General features: G+C 46.5%; 1 protein-coding gene across 1 annotated transcript; it reads left to right on the top strand.

The window, feature by feature from the left end:
- Positions 1–5998: 5998 nt before the first annotated feature.
- On the top strand, positions 5999–19128 carry ZNF706 (zinc finger protein 706). The gene is made up of 4 exons (XM_018559164.1): positions 5999–6156; positions 13528–13664; positions 18257–18360; positions 18893–19128. Exons 2-3 carry the CDS (start codon positions 13530–13532, stop codon positions 18350–18352), a joined length of 231 nt encoding a protein of 76 aa, XP_018414666.1. The 5' UTR covers positions 5999–6156; positions 13528–13529; the 3' UTR covers positions 18353–18360; positions 18893–19128.
- The last annotated feature ends 1308 nt before the right edge of the window (positions 19129–20436 follow it).

Raw genomic sequence — 20436 nt, 5'->3', positions numbered from 1 at the left:
TGACGGACCCTCCCCCCTTTTAGTCCATAGGCACAAACGTGAATCGTCCAATGCAAACTTACATGTACAACGATCATATGCAAAAATAATTGTTCTATGTCTGGATCAGGCATGCACTGCCGCCTGCTGTCTGTCTGTTGACACTTTCAGGGACCTATTTGTCTTAAATGGAGGACAATAGATTAGCAGAGTGCGAGCCAGATGCACGCAGGAAACATTGCAGAGGTTAAAGCTCATCTCCTGCCAAGTAATGTATTTTCTTCTTTTAATAGTGGGAAAGCGTAACTTCCTATTGCAGGTTTTCTTTGCTGCCTGTGATCTCTCCTTTCTGTCCCTTGGAAATGTAATCTCATTCATAAGATCATCTTTTCTCCCCTTCCTCCATCGTCAAAGGAAGGGGAGGGCTCTCCAATGAAAACACTAGCAGCGTTTACCTTTGTGGTCACTGTGATTGGCCATCACAAAGATCGCGAAGCAAACTCTGATTGGCTCTGTGCATTTCTCCTGCGATGTGCGCTGTGTACTGACAATGCGATCGCAGACATTGTGCACACAAGTAGTAAACAGAGCCCCGTAGTAAAAGAAGTATCACGGCAGCCACCATGGTATTTGTTTATGGTAGTAAATCGCTGGCAGGGCGCACACAGACGGGCACTGCATTTTTTTTTCAGCCCTGACCACAACAGATCCGTAGAATCAAAACAGAAAAACCTGCATCCTTCGTCAGTAATTTCTGCGTGCACGCATCCAAACAGAATGGGGGGAATTTCTAAAAACTGGAGCAGAGGAATCTGGAGCAGTTGCCTATGGCAACCAATCTGCTTCTCTCTTCAGTTGGTTCAGTTAAGGTCTGAAAATGAAAGGTGGATGCTGATTGGTTGCCGTGCACAGCTGCTCCAGATGTTGTCTGCCCCAGTTTTGATAAGTTCCCTTCAATGTATAGAAATGTCACCAGCACACCAATGATTCAATGAAGAGAGAAAGTCCATTTATTGAAGGAACATCGCCATTCAAAAACTAGCGCTTTCAGGGCCACACAGGGTCCCCTTCATCAGGCTCAGAATGCGCTAGTTTTTGAATTGTGATGTTCCTTCAATAAATGGACTTTCACGTTCTTCATTGAATAATTGCTGTGCTGGTGACATTTCTATACATTCAGGGGGGAATTTATCAAAACTGGAGCAGAGAGAATCTGGAGCAGTTGCCCATGGCAACCAATCAGCGTGTCTCTTCAGTTTGCTCAGGTAAGATTTGAAAATGAGACCGGTTGCAGTGCAAATCTGCTCCAGATTTTGTCTGCTCCAGTTTTGATAAATTCCCCCCTCAGTTTTTTCACGGTGCCATCCATCCGTGGTCGCTTCAAGCACCCACCTGTATATCAGGTATCTCTATCCGGTAAGGAGTGCAACAAGATACTTGTTCTACACGCATCCAAACGCATGCACATGCATACATATGAGCAAGAATACTGGAAGAAGAGTTTTGTGGCTCTGTACATTAAGGGCTTGTTCACACGACGTCCGGATTCTGTCCGGACCAGATCAGTGCGCTCCTGCACCCAAAATGCATCCCTATGTGTTTTATGGGCTACAGTTCTCACGAGCGCAGTCCGTTCCGGTCCGGACAGAAAAAATACTGCATGTCACATTTTGTCCAGTCCGGAAACGGTCCGGAAATGCACAAACGTGTCAAAAACGCAACGAAAACGCACTGCAGCTAACATACTGACAGCTCCACTCCAACCAAAAAAAAATGTTTTTTCAATTGTAAACTGGAGACACCGCGTCTCCAGATCTGGACCAGAAAAAAAGCCCTTAGGATCCATCCGCATCTATATTTTAGGTGCGATTAAGGGTTCCTGTGTCAGTAACTTGAAATTTCCTGCAGCATGAAACCCTAATTTGGCGTCTACTAGCGGCAGCTGTCACCCATACAGCTTAATGATTGGGTGACTGCCGCTGCATTTGAAAGCGGCAGGACGCTGACACACCACGTGTGATATGATTACATGCAGTTAGGAATTGATCACTATCCCCGGACGCATCGATCGATATGATTACTTGCAGTTAGGAATCAGTCTCCCTAGACGCATCGATCGATATCGATCACTAACCCCGGACGCATTGATCGATATGTTTTTTTTTTCAGCCCTGACCACAACAGATCCGTAGAATCAAAACAGAAAAACCTGCATCCTTCGTCAGTAATTTCTGCGTGCACGCATCCAAACAGAATGGGGGGAATTTCTAAAAACTGGAGCAGAGGAATCTGGAGCAGTTGCCTATGGCAACCAATCTGCTTCTCTCTTCAGTTGGTTCAGTTAAGGTCTGAAAATGAAAGGTGGATGCTGATTGGTTGCCGTGCACAGCTGCTCCAGATGTTGTCTGCCCCAGTTTTGATAAGTTCCCTTCAATGTATAGAAATGTCACCAGCACACCAATGATTCAATGAAGAGAGAAAGTCCATTTATTGAAGGAACATCGCCATTCAAAAACTAGCGCTTTCAGGGCCACACAGGGTCCCCTTCATCAGGCTCAGAATGCGCTAGTTTTTGAATTGTGATGTTCCTTCAATAAATGGACTTTCACGTTCTTCATTGAATAATTGCTGTGCTGGTGACATTTCTATACATTCAGGGGGGAATTTATCAAAACTGGAGCAGAGAGAATCTGGAGCAGTTGCCCATGGCAACCAATCAGCGTGTCTCTTCAGTTTGCTCAGGTAAGATTTGAAAATGAGACCGGTTGCAGTGCAAATCTGCTCCAGATTTTGTCTGCTCCAGTTTTGATAAATTCCCCCCTCAGTTTTTTCACGGTGCCATCCATCCGTGGTCGCTTCAAGCACCCACCTGTATATCAGGTATCTCTATCCGGTAAGGAGTGCAACAAGATACTTGTTCTACACGCATCCAAACGCATGCACATGCATACATATGAGCAAGAATACTGGAAGAAGAGTTTTGTGGCTCTGTACATTAAGGGCTTGTTCACACGACGTCCGGATTCTGTCCGGACCAGATCAGTGCGCTCCTGCACCCAAAATGCATCCCTATGTGTTTTATGGGCTACAGTTCTCACGAGCGCAGTCCGTTCCGGTCCGGACAGAAAAAATACTGCATGTCACATTTTGTCCAGTCCGGAAACGGTCCGGAAATGCACAAACGTGTCAAAAACGCAACGAAAACGCACTGCAGCTAACATACTGACAGCTCCACTCCAACCAAAAAAAAATGTTTTTTCAATTGTAAACTGGAGACACCGCGTCTCCAGATCTGGACCAGAAAAAAAGCCCTTAGGATCCATCCGCATCTATATTTTAGGTGCGATTAAGGGTTCCTGTGTCAGTAACTTGAAATTTCCTGCAGCATGAAACCCTAATTTGGCGTCTACTAGCGGCAGCTGTCACCCATACAGCTTAATGATTGGGTGACTGCCGCTGCATTTGAAAGCGGCAGGACGCTGACACACCACGTGTGATATGATTACATGCAGTTAGGAATTGATCACTATCCCCGGACGCATCGATCGATATGATTACTTGCAGTTAGGAATCAGTCTCCCTAGACGCATCGATCGATATCGATCACTAACCCCGGACGCATTGATCGATATGATTACATGCAGTTAGGAATCAGTCTCCCTAGACGCATCGATCGATATCGATCACTATCCCCGGACGCATCGATCGATATGATTACATGCAGTTAGGAATCAGTCTCCCTAGACGCATCAGTCTCGATATCGATCACTATCGATATGATTACATGCAGTTAGGAATCAGTCTCCCTAGACGCATCGATCGATATCGATCATTATCCCCGGACGCATCGATCGATATGATTACACGCAGTTAGGAATCAGTCTCCCTAGACGCATCGATCGATATCGATCACTAACCCCGGATGCATCGATCGATATGATTACATGCAGTTAGGAATCAGTCTCCCTAGACCAACGGTTCTCAACCTGTGGATCGGGACCCCTTCAGGGGTCGAATGATAATTTGCCATGGGTCGCCGGGAGTCTCCCGCTATTAGATAGCGGCTCCCGGCCGCCCGGGAGAGAAACACTTTCTCCCGGAACGGTTTAATCTGCTCGAGCAGAGTAAACCTCATTTTTTTGGGGTTTTTTTTTCTGACATCGGAGCCCCGGCCGCCGTAAGTCAGAAAAAAATAAATAAATCAGCATTGGAATGCATAGCTACATTCCTATTGGCTATTTCACTTTGCAATAGCAAACTAGCTATTGCACCCGCCCACTGCTGCTGTCAATCAGCAGAGGGGGACCTGCAGTTCTCCATCAGGTCCCCATCTAGTGATTATCATCATCATTATTAATAATAAAAGCTGACACCCTCGGCTTGTGTTATATGGTTTGCCATTTTAGCTGTTACGCCAGTGGTTCTCATCCTGTGGGTCGCTGTGTGATATCTGCTGTGCTAGGTGAGAGTCCTCCTCAGCCCTCTCCTAGCGCAGCAGTATCAGTTCCCCCCGCAACGCCGCCAGATGTCGCTGCAGCAGCCGCGTCAACCCTAAATTTTACCGTTGGGGGTCACCACAACTTGCCAAATGTTACCAAGGGGTCCCGGCCCTAGAAAGGTTGAGAACCACTGCCCTAGACGCATCGATCGATATCGATCACTATCCCCGGATGCATCGCTCGATATTATTATTATTATTATTACATAGTATTTATATAGCGCCAACAGTTTGCGCAGCGCTTTACAAAATATGATTACATGCAGTTAGGAATCAGTCTCCCTAGACGCATCGATCGATATCGACCACTTTCCCCGGATGCATTGATCGATATGCTTACATGCAGTTAGGAATCACTCTCCCCAGACGCACGATTGATGCATCCATTGATAGTGATCGATTCCTAAACACATGAAATCGTATCACATGCGGTGTGCAGGCGTTTACATGCAGCCACAGTCACCCGATCATTCATTTGTATGGGTGACAGCTGCCGCTTGTAAATGGCAGATTACAGATTCCTGCTGCAGGAAATCACAAGATTCTGATGCAGGAATCCCTAATCACACCTGAAATATAGGTGTGAATGGAGCCTTAAGCGTCTGCACATGCGTTATCGAAGGCATTTTACTGGCCATTAGATGCTTTCTTTTTATTTTTACACAGGATCCGTCTGCCAGACTCGGCCAAGAAGCACTATTGCTCAGTCAGGGTCATGTGTCAGTTCCTGTTTACACATAGCAATGCATAAATGCCTGCAAACGCTCAATTTTTGCCGCCGTCGTGGCATTAGCCCATTCAATTAACAGACTGCCGCACACAAGACAATTTCAGAAAAGTATCTCATGCAGCATTTTCAGATGCAACCATTTGGCGCTTGCGTCCATGCGCATTTTGCCAGCCATATTTGGATTGCTATTAACAACTAAGGTCCCATTCATGCTTGCACATGGTGGGGATGCACATTCCGTTCTCGCACATTTGTGTGCTGCGCGTTCTTATTGATTTGAATGGGTTTATATGCACGGTCATGTACTATTTTGCGCCATGTGCTTTTGTTGCGCATTTTTACAAGCACAAATGTGCACCTTGCTGGCTTCATTTGGGGTGCCATGAAGAATAATTGTCATGGTTTGCGCAGGTGTGAACGGGGCCTAATGACACCCTGCAAACGGGTTGCACGTTTTGAGCGCATTCCTGCAAATGCCAAGGTGTGAACGGGGACTAAAGACCATTGCAAAGTGTATAAAAGGGACTCAATGAATGTGGTCTCCCTTCAGCTCTCGTCCCTCGCCAGGTCGCCGTGAGGTGACCGTACCCGGGAGCACGCGAGGACACCAAACCCCTGCCAATGCCGCAGAAGCCCCAGCCAGCCTAATCCGAATAGCCACGCCCTTCCCAACCTCCTTACATCACGGCTCGGCTCTTCTATTGGTCCGCGGTACTTGTCAGGATGAATCGATGTAGCCCCGCCCACCTGCGTGTTCCCCTGGATACCGCCGTGTGCAGCGCGACTGCGCAGTGTGCTGTTTGAGGCCCGGGGGAGGGGCCAGTGGAGGCGCAGGTCCGGATACAAGCGGTTCAGCCGCCCGCCGCCGCCTCCTGTGTTCCCAGCTGCTGTAGCAGAGAGTCAGCTGTGCACCGTCCTACCGGCCCGCCGGAGCCTGCCTGGCAGAGAGGTGAGCTGGGGGCTGTTAGCAGACAGGGTCCCGTGACTGTGAGGGGAAGTCGGGAGGGTGGAAGCACCAACATATGGTATGGAGGGTTCTTCCTTCACACCGCCATGCGCTGCACTGTAGCCGTGTGTCTTTCTATGTTACCCGCCTGGCAGCGATTGTAATTCATATGTGGAGCCGCAGCTCGGACCCAATCACTTCTTAGGACTGTTAACGTAATACAATGAAAACACTTCCAGTCCTCCAATGTATAGCTGCTGCTGTGAGTCCGGAGCCTGCAATGTTCTGCTGTGTGTGGTAACAAGGGACGGATATGACTGGGGAGCTTCCTGGCTGTGTGCAGACTGTTCTAGATCCAGAGTGACTGAGCACAGACTGGACCCAATGTGACTGCAGCTGGATCATCCGAGAGCTACATGATCCCCGATAGGAGAGCGAGAGAGCTACATGATTTGGGAGATCGAGAGGGCTACGTGATCCCCCGATGGGAGATCGAGAGGGCTACGTGATCCCCCGATGGGAGATCGAGAGGGCTACGTGATCCCTCGATGGGAGAGCGAGAGGGCTACGTGATCCCTCGATGGGAGAGCGAGAGAGAGGGCTACTTGATCCCACGATGGGAGAGCGAGAGAGAGGGCTACTTGATCCCACGATGGGAGAGCGAGAGAGAGGGCTACTTGATCCCACGATGGGAGAGAGAGAGGGCTACTTGATCCCACGATGGGAGAGCGAGAGAGCTACGTGATCCCCCGATAGGAGAGGGAGCTGCAGGATCACCGCTAGGAGAGAGTACACATAAAGACGGACTACAATCTCATGTTTAGTTTACTAATTTGTATTGAGATTGTAGTCCATCACAGGAGCGAGCTTGGAGCGGTGAGTACTTTACAACACACACAGGGACCATGGGGAACAAAATTTAGCCACCCTCCAGAAGGAAGGACAGTGTCAGCACCAATTCAGAGATGGTTTGATGATCTACAGCCGAGTGATACACAAATAAGATACATTATTGTTAATAGTTAATGGCCGATCTCCACTTACCTTGGTGTTGTCGGCGGGCAGCGGCGTTGATCATGTCGGCGGGCAGCGGCGAATCGGGCAGCTCACCGGGATGAGAGGGCCAGACACATGTCCTCAGCGTGGCGTAAGCGGCGTCGCGTGAGCGGGTATACCGGCGTAGGCGCGAGCGGCTTAAACGACGTGGGCGTGGCGTAAGCAGCGGGCGTAAGTGGCGTAAACGGCGGGCGTAAGCAGCGGCGAGCGGGAAATTTGAATTTTAGCCGACGAATCGACGATGGAAAACGTTGACAACGTTTTCCATCGTCGATTTTAATCGACTTAATCGAATAACTGTTGCAGCTCTACTTGAATGCATTTTTAAGATTTAACTCCTAAGTTGAGTGTCACTTTCAAGCCCTCAGATATCTGGTGTCACAGCTGATCACATGTGCAGCACCATGGCAGCTGCAGTCCACATGGAGGCCAAGATGGCACCTTCCATGGCTGTGAGGGACAGGAGGGTGTATTTCCACTGGAAGGATCGTATTTTTGCTGCCTATATAATGTGTTTCAGCGTGGTGGGAGATCTTAACCCGGGCCTGTCGCAAGCAATGCTTGAATCCACTTCATCACTTTCATGTGTTGTAGGGGGGTATTGATGGTCTCCAACTAGGTTTGGGCCTCATTCATACTGACAATCCTGCGTTTATTTTTTCTAAACACGGGAGAAATGATCAGGTCAGTTTATCCTCTAAAGGTGCACTTAGATGCGTTTACTGTTTCTAAATGGACACACAGAATTAACGTGGTTTTTTTGTTTTTGTTTTTTTATGCAGGTAAACGCAGATACTGACTGATACCATTGAAAATCAATGACATGCATTTAGAAATGTGCTCTAAACGCAGATCTGACACTGGCAGCGTGAATGAGGCCTTGCATACAAAGAGTCTATGTAGTACAGGGGTGAACAAATTTAATACGGAATTCAGGAGCCAGTCTGCCCAATCCAGCAGCCAGCAGAATCTTTCTTGGGAGCCAGCTCCATTGACCAGAGAACCTCAAAAGTTAAGCGCCAGTTGTAATTTTTAAGGAGCATTGGCGACCCGGCTCCTGGGATTGGTCCGGCCCTGATGTGGTAGCAGATTTGTTCAATTTGCTTGTTATACAACCACTATGGGGCGTGTTATGAAAGCTGCTTCCACATGATGAACTTTTCAGCTGACTTTATTCAACCTTCAGAATCTGAACAGACCAGAACAGCTCTTCCCCGAGTCATCTGATGATGTCCTTGCTAACCCCAGATGGGCTGCACCCTGGTTAGATCTGAGGGCCCCTCCACCCTAGATGGGACAGATGTCCTTCCCACTATGAAAGTAAACACATTGGGGGGTATTTATCAATACTGGAGCAGAAGACTCTGGAGCGGTTGCCTACGGCAACCAATCAGCTTCTCTATTCAGCTTGTTTTAGTTACGCTTTGAAAATGAGAGAAGCTGATTGGTTGCCATGGACAACTGCTCCAGGTTTGTCTGCTCCATCTTTAGTGAATTTCCTGGAATTCATAAATGTTGTCATAGGCGCTTATTAGAAGTCTGTCTCCCGTCGGAGCAACTTGCTTCAGTTTCATGTAAATGTCGGTAATGTGAATCGGTTGCAGAATCGCCACAGGGCTTGTTCACACCATGTCAGGACCAGATCTGCAAATGCGGTGCAATGTGTTTTGATGCGTTTTTTATGCTTTACAGTGCGGTTTTTTTAGCTTAAAATGCGCTTTCATGTGCAGTCCAGTGCCTTTTGATGTGTTTCCAGACCAGAAAAAATAGTGCATGCAGCATTTTTTTTCTTTTCCCCCCTCAAAAGGACTGTGCTGGTGTGAACAGAGCCCAGAAGCACCATTGGGATGCATTTCAGGTGCAGACAAAAACTGTTTTGGTCCGGGCATTGTGTGAACAAGCCCTCATGTCCCTGTAACACCATGTCCGGACCAGAAATGCATGAATTTCTGCAAATGCGGTGCGTTTGTGATGCGTTCCAGTGTGTGTTTTTTTTTGGGGTGGGGGTCATGTAATTATGCAAATTAATCTCTTCCTGCTCCATGTCATAGCTTCTGTTGCGTTCCAGTGCGGTGTGTTTGGTGCATTCCAGTGCAGGAAAAATGTGGCATGCAGCATTTTTTTACTGCACTGGATGGACTGGTGTGAACAGAGCCCAAAAATCACATACAAATGCATTGGGATGCATTCTTGGTGCGGAAGAAAAATGTAACGTACAGCATCTGATCTGGACATGGTGCGAATGGGCCCTCAGACAAAAGTTTGTCTGCAACATGATACTTACACGTGTGACACAATTTACTCCAACATGAGGTCTTATCCACCTCCCACTTTCCTTTCCGCCGATATGGCGATATGTGTCACAGATATAGCACCAGAATGTAGAAGTCTTGCACGTGAGAACGACCTGAATTTGTTGCACGCGTCAGAAATGGCCAGAAAACTGTCACACGGCTTTTGTGAATTTGGTGCCGGGCTTTCGAATTCTGACAACGCCAGAAAAGGTGTCCCAACTGCTTTATTATGTGGCCCCCGTTGTGTAATGTGTGTCATAGTTTGTACCTCGTATGTTAAGGTTTACATCGTGTGTGTTGTGTAGGATGTACACTGTTGGAATATCAGAATGTCCGTTCAACTTTCTAATCGTAGATGTCGTGAAATTGAGATCAATTTCGACCGCAGTGCCGAAAAAAGTTTGACGGAGGGCGTCCGCTCCAGAAAAATTTTCCATCAGTGAATGTGGTTTTTGTTCAGGGAACTCCATTCATTCCAAAATCCAATGTGAAATGAAAACAAAGCTCAAACAACATTTTGAAGGACAATTGCCGAGCCTCTGATGGTTTTATTGAACGTTCCAGCGGGATTTTTAAATCTTTTCGATCCCCCCGCGTATTCCCTACTTTTTACTGTGTTTTACCAGCTCGCTGTTGAGTTTTGAATTCTTTTTATGCGGTGCAGTGTGTTCTATTGCAGTGTTCATCTTTAATCCCCATGCGTGTTTTTGAAGCTTGTTCTGTTGTCTGCAAGGTGATGTTCCTAATATTTCTACCCTGATCCAGGATGGAGAATGTCTTCTTCTAAATGGTAATCTGTTGTCGCTTTTAGTTCGGAGGACTTTGCAGGGAGGTTTGCCTTTCTTTGCCCCTTTTTAGGATTGCACCCCGTGCTTTCCTTTTTCTTTCTAGTAGCTGCTCTGTTCCTCCCATTGACAGACTAACTGGTTTGTTACATAAGCAGTGTGTGATGCCGATTGTGTAAGTTTGTTATATAGACCTCTGAGCACCGAGGGACACGGCAATCTTTTCATATGCATGATAGAACGTGAAGGTGAATGCCTTTCATTATAACTGGACTGGAAGAGTTTGTGGTTTAGTGAGCGATTCGTTCCGTTGTATTTATCTGCTTTTCATTATGGAGTACGGATTGTGTGGTAACGGAGCACTCGTCGCTTTCATTGCCACTTTGCTGTATTGCTCTAAGGGATTTTTTTATTGGCTTGTATGATGAATTCATGGTTTGTGTGAAATGTATCGGCCTGATGAGTAAAAAAATCTTATCTTTGTTCATTACCCTCTGGGTTTTGTGCGCTGGCGGCTGATTCATTCTAGAAGCTCTGTGGCTGCCGGTGATGGAGCAGCTGGTGACTTTAGCGCAGCCTGCGATAGGCCGAACAGCTGCAGTCGTTTGACATCTCCGTGCGCGGAAATATGACATTTGCTTGTTTCACTTTTTCTGGCTCGAGACTTTTTTTTCATCGGAGGGTTTTTGAAGTTTTCCGTCCTGTTTTTATCTGCCCATTCTGTATCATTTGTATTGAATATAACCAGTGCTGTATTAATTCCGCTCACATCCAAGTGTGTGAGATATATTACTACCTTTCTCTCTAGAATATAAATATGTGATCTCGTTGTATTGTGTGATGTAAACTTTCATCTTTAGTTTCTGTGAATCATCCATTATATTTTTCATGTCTAAAATGGGACCCTATTGTTAAAATAACATCCTCTGCCCCCCCCATGCTGGTTTCAGATGAATCTGTGCTTTGTTCAAGCAGACTCACTTTAAGGCCCCCCTCATCAGTACCATATACCTCCCTTTCTTTAACCCCCCCACCGGGCTTCAATCAGCCACAGAGTGAAAGGAAAGCCCTGTGTAAACTAAAGCAGGACATACACTGTTAAGATTTTGGCTGGGGTTGGGGGTGCTCTATACATGAATACCATGAATGGAGGAATCTGTTTGGCTGGTAAGCTGAGCAGAAGAAATTCATGTGCATGCCCACACGGACATGCTCATCTGAACGGCTTGCATGCCCATGCAGAAGCCTGGTGCTGGGAGGCAAGATACAGCGCGTAATTGCATGCAGCTGCCTGTACATCCCTATGGAAGGACGCAGTTACGTGCAGACCTAAACCTGCATAACCGTACAGCTCCGGGTGTACGTAGACTGTCTGCAGGGATGTTCAGCTTGGCGTGCAGCTGCGACATCTTATGCGAATGTACAGGCGACAATGCTCAATGACATGCTGCACCCGTCTGTCCCAGGAGCTGCTGTAATTGTGCGTGCCGGCCTGTACACCTCTGAGAGGATGTGGCTGCATGCAGCTACACGCCGACCTGTACATGCGTGCAGACAGTCTGGGGGGTGATGGCTGTAGAGCTAAAGCAGGGCGCGCACACAGCGAACGTTGAAAGTTTAAATCTGGGGTTGGTCCTATGGCCTCGACAGACAATCATTAGATCAACTTTTGCCAAAATGACATGTTGGAAAATCTTCAGCCGAACATTGCTTGCAGCCAATGAGCGGCAATCCCCGTTGGGATATTCTGCCGGGGCTGTTGTCAGAATACAATGTGCACAGTGGTAGATCAGCCTGGAAGGCTTAACAACAAAAATATAACTGCTGTGTACCCACCTTAACATTAAATGATTTGCTTGACCACATCACTTAAGCTGGTCATACACTGCTTGAACATCGACTGAGCCCCGCTAACTGCCGAAATGCTGTGTGTGACCCCCCAACACCCCTGTGTTTTTCAATCAGGAGCCAGGGTGAAAACTGTTGGACAAACAGTGATTGCAGCCAATCAGCACCAGGCTCTGTTAAGGTATTCCGACAGTGGCAGGTGCTGGCTGTCAAAATAAAATGCCTGTAGAGGGGTTCCTCCACCCACAAATGCTGAATGTATTACCTGTCTTGGAAAGCGACTGTTTCTGGATAGGGATAAAAACATTTAGATTACAGTGGTGTTTTAAAGAACATTTTCAGCTGACAACTATTACACTTATTCACAAAAGGGTGAAGATTTTGGAGAAGGGAACAATCTAGGACAACAGCTGAACTGGAGAATTTTTCCAAATCGGCTATGTTGTTCTAGAGCAGTGGTCTAAAACTTGTCTTGAATTGTATTGTGATTGTAATGCCTTCCTTATATTGTAAATCGCTACGCAAACTGTTAGCGCTATATAAATCCTGTATAATATTAATTAGGCATTCCTACCGCAGGAAAAAGCAAGTTCCTGATGCAGGAATCCCTAATTGCATGCGAAGATACAGGTGTGGATAGAGCCCAATTCACTTCCCCCTACACATAAAAAATATACTACACCCCTCCCCCATACACACACAACAAAAACCTACCCCTACGCTTACCTTTTTGCAGGGAGGAGGCTGAGTGGAGGCACGATCCCTGGTGATTGATTGGTAAGGTCTGCTGCAGACCTTACTATCAGTCCGAGTGGCGGCACAGAAGCAGCTCTGCGTAGACTGTGTAGCTGCTCCCCCAAGTCAGGTACGCAGTCCATGACCGCGTACCTGACTTGTGAGCTGGCTGCCGGCCGGTACTTTGAGACCACAGTCCTAGATTGTTCACGTCTGCCTTCTCCAAACTCTTAACCCCTTTTGTTAATGACCCTGACCATTTTCTCAGAACTTTTATTTTTGTGTTGGTGTTTCTTGGGGCTGAAATCTCCAGTTGGACTTCACATGTAGATCCACCTATTGCTGAAATCTGGTACTGTGACATGACATACAATATACTGTGTTGCTTGGTGTCTGGTGTGTGTTTAGAGCACGGACTGAGGGTCCCCAATCATGTGCGCAGTTTTTCCCCCACTTGTGACTTGTTCAGCTGCCCTGCGTGCATCCACCCGACTATACATTTTGCTCTCGGCATATCTTGGGTGGTGTAAGAAGTCAGCAGGTGTTCATGACTTGCACACCCTCGTCCTCACTTTCCAGTAAATAGGTTTTGGTGCATCTGCTGTGGTGTGGAGATTTCTCAGCTTCTGGTAAACGAAACTGTTTAACATTTGCAGATATGGCTCGAGGACATCAGAAGATTCAATCGCAGCAGAAAAATGCCAAGAAACAAGCCGAACAGAAGAAGAAACAAGGACATGATCAGAAAGCCGCAGCTAAAGCAGCTCTAGTATACACCTGCCTCGTTTGTCGGGTAAGCCTTTAATCCTCGGCACTGATCTGGCAGAACAATTTGCTGGCATGAAGCAGGCAGCGACTGCTTGTGTCTAACCTCATTTTCATATCGCTTATTATTGTGCTTTTAAAGGAGAACTATGGGGTTAGGGCTTTTCCCCATAGTTTTCCTTAGGGTAACGGGAGGACACAAACTAGCGTCCTGTCACCCTAGGCTCAGTATACCGCGAGCAACAGCTCGCGGTATACTGAGACGCTGAAGCGGATCTCGACAATTATGTCTGGATCCGCCCAGCTGTGTGACTGACAGCTGGCTCTGCCTATCTAGAGGCAGAGCCAGCTGTACCTGCCCCCTCCCCCGTCCGTTCCACCAGTCAGCGCTGGTGGTGAGAGGGGAATCCAGCCCCTCCCCTGTCACGGCAGAGAGCCGTGACAGGATCGAGAAGTGAGCGAACGCCGGTATGTGTTCGCTCACTTCCCGATCTACTGAGCCGACCTGTGACAGTCTCATACTTGTTTGGAAATCAGTTGAGTAGTGGGAATGCAAACGTTCTCTTTCACTATACGGAGTGCTTTCAGTGCTTAGTATATACACAACATAAACAGTGTGATTGTGCCAGGATGGGGCTCGGTGACAATTGCAGTGTGCCTAGAACAAGACAGCCTGGCTCTGTCTTCTGCATTTGTTTTGACTCTTCCAGAGCACATCCTTTTCTATTCAAGGACCAGAGAAACAACCAGCATGGTTCAGCATAACATCACATGGCTGCTTCATACTCGGTGGATGTGGTGGGATTCTGTCATTAGAAGTCAGATTGGATCATATTCTGCATAATAAAACCATAGAATGTATGATCTCTATGTGCATTGTTTGCCTCTGACCTAAAGGTGGCTGCAGACTGTTGTATGTGCATGTTCAATCTGACCATCCTATGATCTTTTTCAAATCGACACCTTTTTATAGTGAGGGCCTGTGTAAACAACCTGTTCGATTCCTATCCAGGTAGGACCTGTCACTGCTTCCCAGCCAATCGGGAAGCAGTTTATGGGCAGTGACTCGTGGCCCAGCTTGCTGATTGGCTGGGAAGCTGGCTTCCCAGCTAATGGGCATCGAACCAGCCAATCAGGAAGCCGGGCAGCGAGTAATGGCCCGGCTTTATGCTGATTTGCCGGGAAGCCTTATTGGCTGGGATGCCGGCTCCGTGCTACTGGAAGTACCGGTATCGGTACTCGATACCGAAAAACCTATATCGGTGCATCCCTAATTCAAGGTTGCCCAACACGACACATTGTAAAGGAGAACTATGGGGTACATTTTTTTTTTAGCCTTTTTCATTTCCTTATGCAGACACTCGGGGCACATCCTATCGGAGTTTATTCATGTCAAGTCACACGTCTCCTCCGAACACTTGCACATCCATCCCACACTTTTGTTCACATACTGTATATACTAATGACTCATGTCACAAAGCATTCTTAGCATTAAAGTGAGTTCCCCACCCAAACGTTACATAGCATGCAGCACATTACACTGGGATGAAACATGTGAGTGACGGCACGTTTTTGTTTCCTATGGCTGCTAAACTAGTTTGTTGAGTTGCATTTAACCACTTGAGTACCAACCCTGTATATACCCCTTCATTATCGAGTATTTTGTTTTCAGTGCTGTGATAGTTTGACAATTACTCCATTAAGCAACATTTTTATGACCCAGCTTTTTTTTTCTGGGGTAGTTTTTAAGACATCTTGGTAGAAGACAATGATAAGCTTCCCAGGGGATCTGCACTTCGTCAAATCTGTGCAGTTTTCAAATATAATGCAAATTTGTTTTACGGTGCTGTCTGTAGCTCAACCCCAGGCTAAAGCCCAATTTAGGGGTGTTCCTATGGGGGGATCTACAGCCAGCACTGAAGTCACCTTCCCCTCTTCATTCTACAGCCCTCTGCAACCTCTCTGGGTAACAGTGTACGTGTAGCTAGCACAACCCACCCCCTCCTCTAAAAGCTGCCAGACAAAACCTCTTCAGCTCCAACATGCAGCCCTGTGCTTTCTCTGATTTCCTCTGCCAGCATGTTTCAAGTAACAAGAACTACTGATCCTGAACCTGTCACCATTCACAAAAACACAAGCCAGCTACTATGCGTGTCTGAGGGTAGTTCTCAATTGGTAATGGAACGCACTGGATCGCAATGCAGCTGGCTAACAGCCACGCTCTTTGGCCGCACGGGAACGCCTGGCAGATCAATGCCCACGTTTTTTGTGTTTTCTTAACTGGACCACAGGCATTGCATTGCGGCCGGAGAGCGTGGCTGTGGTGCCATTGAGTTCAATGCACCGCTATGCCCCACAACAAAGTGATCTGGCTACAATGCGATCCAGTGAGTTCTGGCCAGAATCGGGCCAGAACACACTGTGGCTGGTGTGAACTAGCCCTGAGAGAGTAGTGTAATGGCTAGCTTGTGTTTGTACTCTGCTCTCTATGGTGTGCTGCCTATTTCCTAGCTGGAGGCATATGGCATAGATGAAACCACGTAATAAGAACTCTGGGCTGGGACAGTAAATCATAAATGCTGGTTTGTCAGCTGTTGCCATCATTGCAGCAAGAAAGATAAATGAAGGAAAATCTTTTATGTAATGACCTGAATTGCAGCTCCACCCAAGGCAAACCTGAATATAATTCAGCGTGTGCTGGACAAATTGTTTGCTTTCCCCTTTTGAAGTATGTGTCACCTGTAATGTATAGTTGCATCTTTTTACTGTTTTAAAAGTACAGCATGTCAGTGCCGGCCGGGCAGCGTTTCTCTCAGCAATAGAGACCAATTGACTGAGAATGCTCGCCTTCCCTCCCAGAACGAGAGGGAAATAAATATAAAGGCAAGGTCACATTTATAGTAGCTGTATTTACAATTTAAATATTATCGTATAATTGAATAAATGTTCAATTTTTGTAAATTGGTATCCAAGGAACATTTTTGTTTTGGATAGGGTAAAGTTCTAGGACCTCTTCTTTTTACTACGGTCTGTGTCCCTTTTGAGGCAATGTCACCTATTTGGTGCTTATGTGGTTACCAGGGCAGGAAGTGAATACTTTTTCTCTAGGTATGACACAAGTGGTGATAAACACTTTACCAGACTAAGAAAGAGAAACTCTTGACTTTTTTTTTTTTTCATTGAGGAGATGTTGACATGACTGTGTCATGTCATCAGGAAGTGGCAGTCTGCATGCCGATATGAAATCATCTTGCATTCTCTGTCATCTAAGTCGGGATCCGCTCCAGGTGCGGCGTCTCAGTATACTGAGCTTAGGGTAACGGGAGGACGCTAGTTTGTGTCCTCCTGTTACCCCAAGGAGAACTATGGGGAAAAACACTGACCCCATAGTTCTCCTTTTTAAACAAACTTTTTTCATTTTACTTACAATTTTTTGTTTTCTACTTCCTGGTTCTCTTTGGCAAAAGTGATGTAATGTGCCCAAGCATTCCATCCTGGGGAGGTTACATTAGCAGAGCATTGCTAAGAAATCTGTAATCTCACAAGATTTAAGGGAAAGGCATTTTCCTCCCCTGAGATGTCACGTGTTAGGGATGCACCAATACTAGTATCGGTGCCGATACCGAGTATTTGGGTAAGTACCCGTACTGGCCTCCGATAACCAGAACTCCCTCTGACCGGCAGTGCCGAGAGCATGGAGCCGGCGATAGTTTTCGATGAGGATGCCTGACGGTGGGTTACGACCCTCCTCATGGCTTCCTGATTGGCTAAGAAGCCGGCTTCACTTTTTCCTAGCCAGTCTGGGAGGCTGCTCATTACGTGCTGCACGGCTTCTTGATTGGTTAGGAAGCCAGGCTGCTTGGCAACACGGGAAGGTGGGTCCTAACCAATGACTAAGCCGGGCAGCCTGGCTTCCTAACCAATCCGGAAAGCTGGGAGGCGGGTAATTTCGTGCCGCCCGGTCTTCCTGATTGGTTAAGAAGCCAGGCTGCCTAGGAACAAGTGAAGCCGGCTTCCTAGCCAATCATGGAGGCGGGTCATGATGTGCCGCCCGGCTTCTTCGTTGGCTAGGATCCAGCTTCACATGTTGCTAAGCAGCCTGGCTTCCTAACCAATAAGGAAGCAGTGCGGAAGGTAATGACTGGACTCCCAGGCTGCCTAGGAACAAGTGAAGCCGGCTTCCTAGCCAATTGGGAAGCTCCACGGCACCTCATGACCCGCCGTCTGGCTTCCTGATTGGCCAGGAAGCCACTGAAGCCGTTGTTCTTGCACTAGAACACCGGCTTTACTGGCAATCAGGAAGCCGGGCGACGGGTCATGATCCGCTGTCTGACTTCCTGATAATCTGAGCACATGGCACTAGTACTTGGTATGAAAAGCCAGTATCTGTGCATCTCTATTACATGTCCTAGTCACATGTGCCAACGTTCCAGGAATTAAAGGGAGATGGATTCATCTGCCCTTAGTAAAAAGCAAAGAATACAAAGCCTGTAATTATCTAGAAGGATCTGTTTTTAGATTGTCATTACTAATCATTTCTAAAGCTGCCTTTTTGTTGTTATTTTGAAGCTATGGGTAAAGTTCCTCTTTAATTCAGAAACGTGCTTTTGTTTCCCTCAGACACAAATGCCAGATCCCAAAACCTTCAAACAACACTTTGAGAGCAAACATCCAAAGGTGCCACTGCCTCCAGAGCTGGTTGGAGTTGAGGCATAGACGGAAAGGTATGTACGGACATTATAAACTGTACGTATTTACATTTACCACATTTGGCTTATTAAAGATAACATTTTTGTTAAACTTGTTACCTTAAAACACATAAAAATGACCCAAAACACTCCAGTTTCCCCTAGGAAGTAATTCCGTAATGAGAGAAATACAGGCCCTTCCATTATTGACCACTAGTTGCCTGGCTGTTGTGCTGACATTAGAGCTTCAGTACTTCCTGAGTCACTGACCAAAAGGAGGGAACTCTCGTGTCTGCAACAAGTGTCTCAATTGAAAGATTTCCCCTCTTCCTGTTCTGGTGACGACTTTAAATTATAGATTATTTTTTTTTTTCCCCTCACTTTCTGTCTTGGTGACAATTTCCACCAAAGCAGACAGCTGAATATTCTCATCCGTGATGAAGGCGACAATACAAACCTGATAGTTTCTAACCTCTCACCACTCTATCCAATCTCACTGTATGGCTTTTAAGCATCGTTATAATACAATGTGATTGATTTAATGGAGGCGCCTTTTATGTTTTTTCAGGGATTTCCTTCATTATACGACTGTTCACTGGTGGTATATCGGAAAAGGGGCTCTAGAAACCTCATTTCTATGTGGTTTTCTCAAAGGGATTCACACCGAGACCTCTAAATGTACAGTTCTTTACCAATTTGTAAATCTCCAGCTCGGCAACCCTCAAATTTTTACAGTTGTAATTATATTGATTTGATGTCTATAATGTGTATACTTTGTTCAATAAAACTAGAACCTTGATTTTACACTTTTTGTCTTTTTGATTGAAAAATTTTATGAATGACGGTCTTCAAGTCGTGGTGGGAACGAGATCGAATTATTAATGCACAGCTGCAAGTATGTCTGGATGGGTGACTCTGAGTACTAAAGCCACTGGACCAGGAAGCTAATATTCCCAAGTCATCATCCGGGATGATCACATGAGAGGCCTCACTCGCCTACAGGAAAAGCAAACACCCCCCTCCCCATTTCCTATGACCGTGCTAGTCTTGTGGTTAGAGATGCTGGAGGGCCAGATGAGTGATGGACTGGGTCGACTTCTTCCCACTACCTACAGGGACTCGCACATATCTATGGTGACCTACCAAATCTTCTGAATGCTGAGCCGTTCTAAATCAAAACATTACTGCCCCACACAATCCTATTGGCCCAAACGAACAGCCTTATTGTCCAATAGGAATTTGCAGGAGGTAGGAAGGGGCAGGCAGTTTTACCTCCGGTTCCCTCTACTGACGGTCTCTTTAAAGCTAGTTACAGATTTGAAAACTATTGTTGCTTCAGATATCTGCTATTGAAAATCCTCATAGTGCAGAGCACAATAATAATGGATGAGAGGTGGGGGAGAAAAAAAAGCCAGCAGCAAAGCTGGCCATACACTATACAAATTTCATCCAGTTCTTGATGAACTTGCCAAAATTTGCACAGTGGGTGCTGTTTTCTGCTGGCATCCCTCGATCATCTGATTTGTAGGAGCTGGTTGGAAAGTCTTTGAAAGAAAGGGTACCCTGACAGTGGTCGCCACTTGCATTGCATTCTGACAGCAGGAGACTCCAAGCAGTGCTCGTAGGCGTTGATGAAGGAATCCTAACATTTTCTGTGCTCAGCCCATGGGTTGAACAAAGAAAATATTACGGTGTATGGCCAGTTTAATGTGGCCTGTCAGTCACATGATTTGCTTTCCTCCAGTCGTGGAGCACTTGTTCCTGTATATACCATAGGCTCCACACCAGGGCCTGCGTTTTATGAATGGGTCGTGGTAGTATAATCCTGTGGAGTATAAGTTATAAATGAGTAAATTGTTATAAATGAGCCTCTTTTGGGTTCACAAGAAGCAACTTGATTTGGATTAATATTTAAGCCTCTGAATCAGCATGACTAGCATTTTTAGATGGAGAGGTTAGCAGCAGCAGCTTCCACAGCTCCGTATAGGTTTAAAAGACAAATGGGCAGAGCAGGAAAAGAACCAGACACATGAATGGCTCCAGAAAAATGTAACATCTGGAAGGGAACACTCCTGAATTCTGCTGAAATAAATAACCATATTTTCACTGAGG

This window comes from Nanorana parkeri, unplaced genomic scaffold (assembly GCF_000935625.1).
Source record: "Nanorana parkeri isolate BGI_ZX_2015 unplaced genomic scaffold, ASM93562v1 scaffold16, whole genome shotgun sequence".
Classification (NCBI taxonomy): Eukaryota; Metazoa; Chordata; class Amphibia; order Anura; family Dicroglossidae; genus Nanorana; species Nanorana parkeri.
The sequence above is the reverse complement of the archived record's forward strand: the minus strand, read 5'-3'. Positions and strand labels throughout refer to the sequence as shown.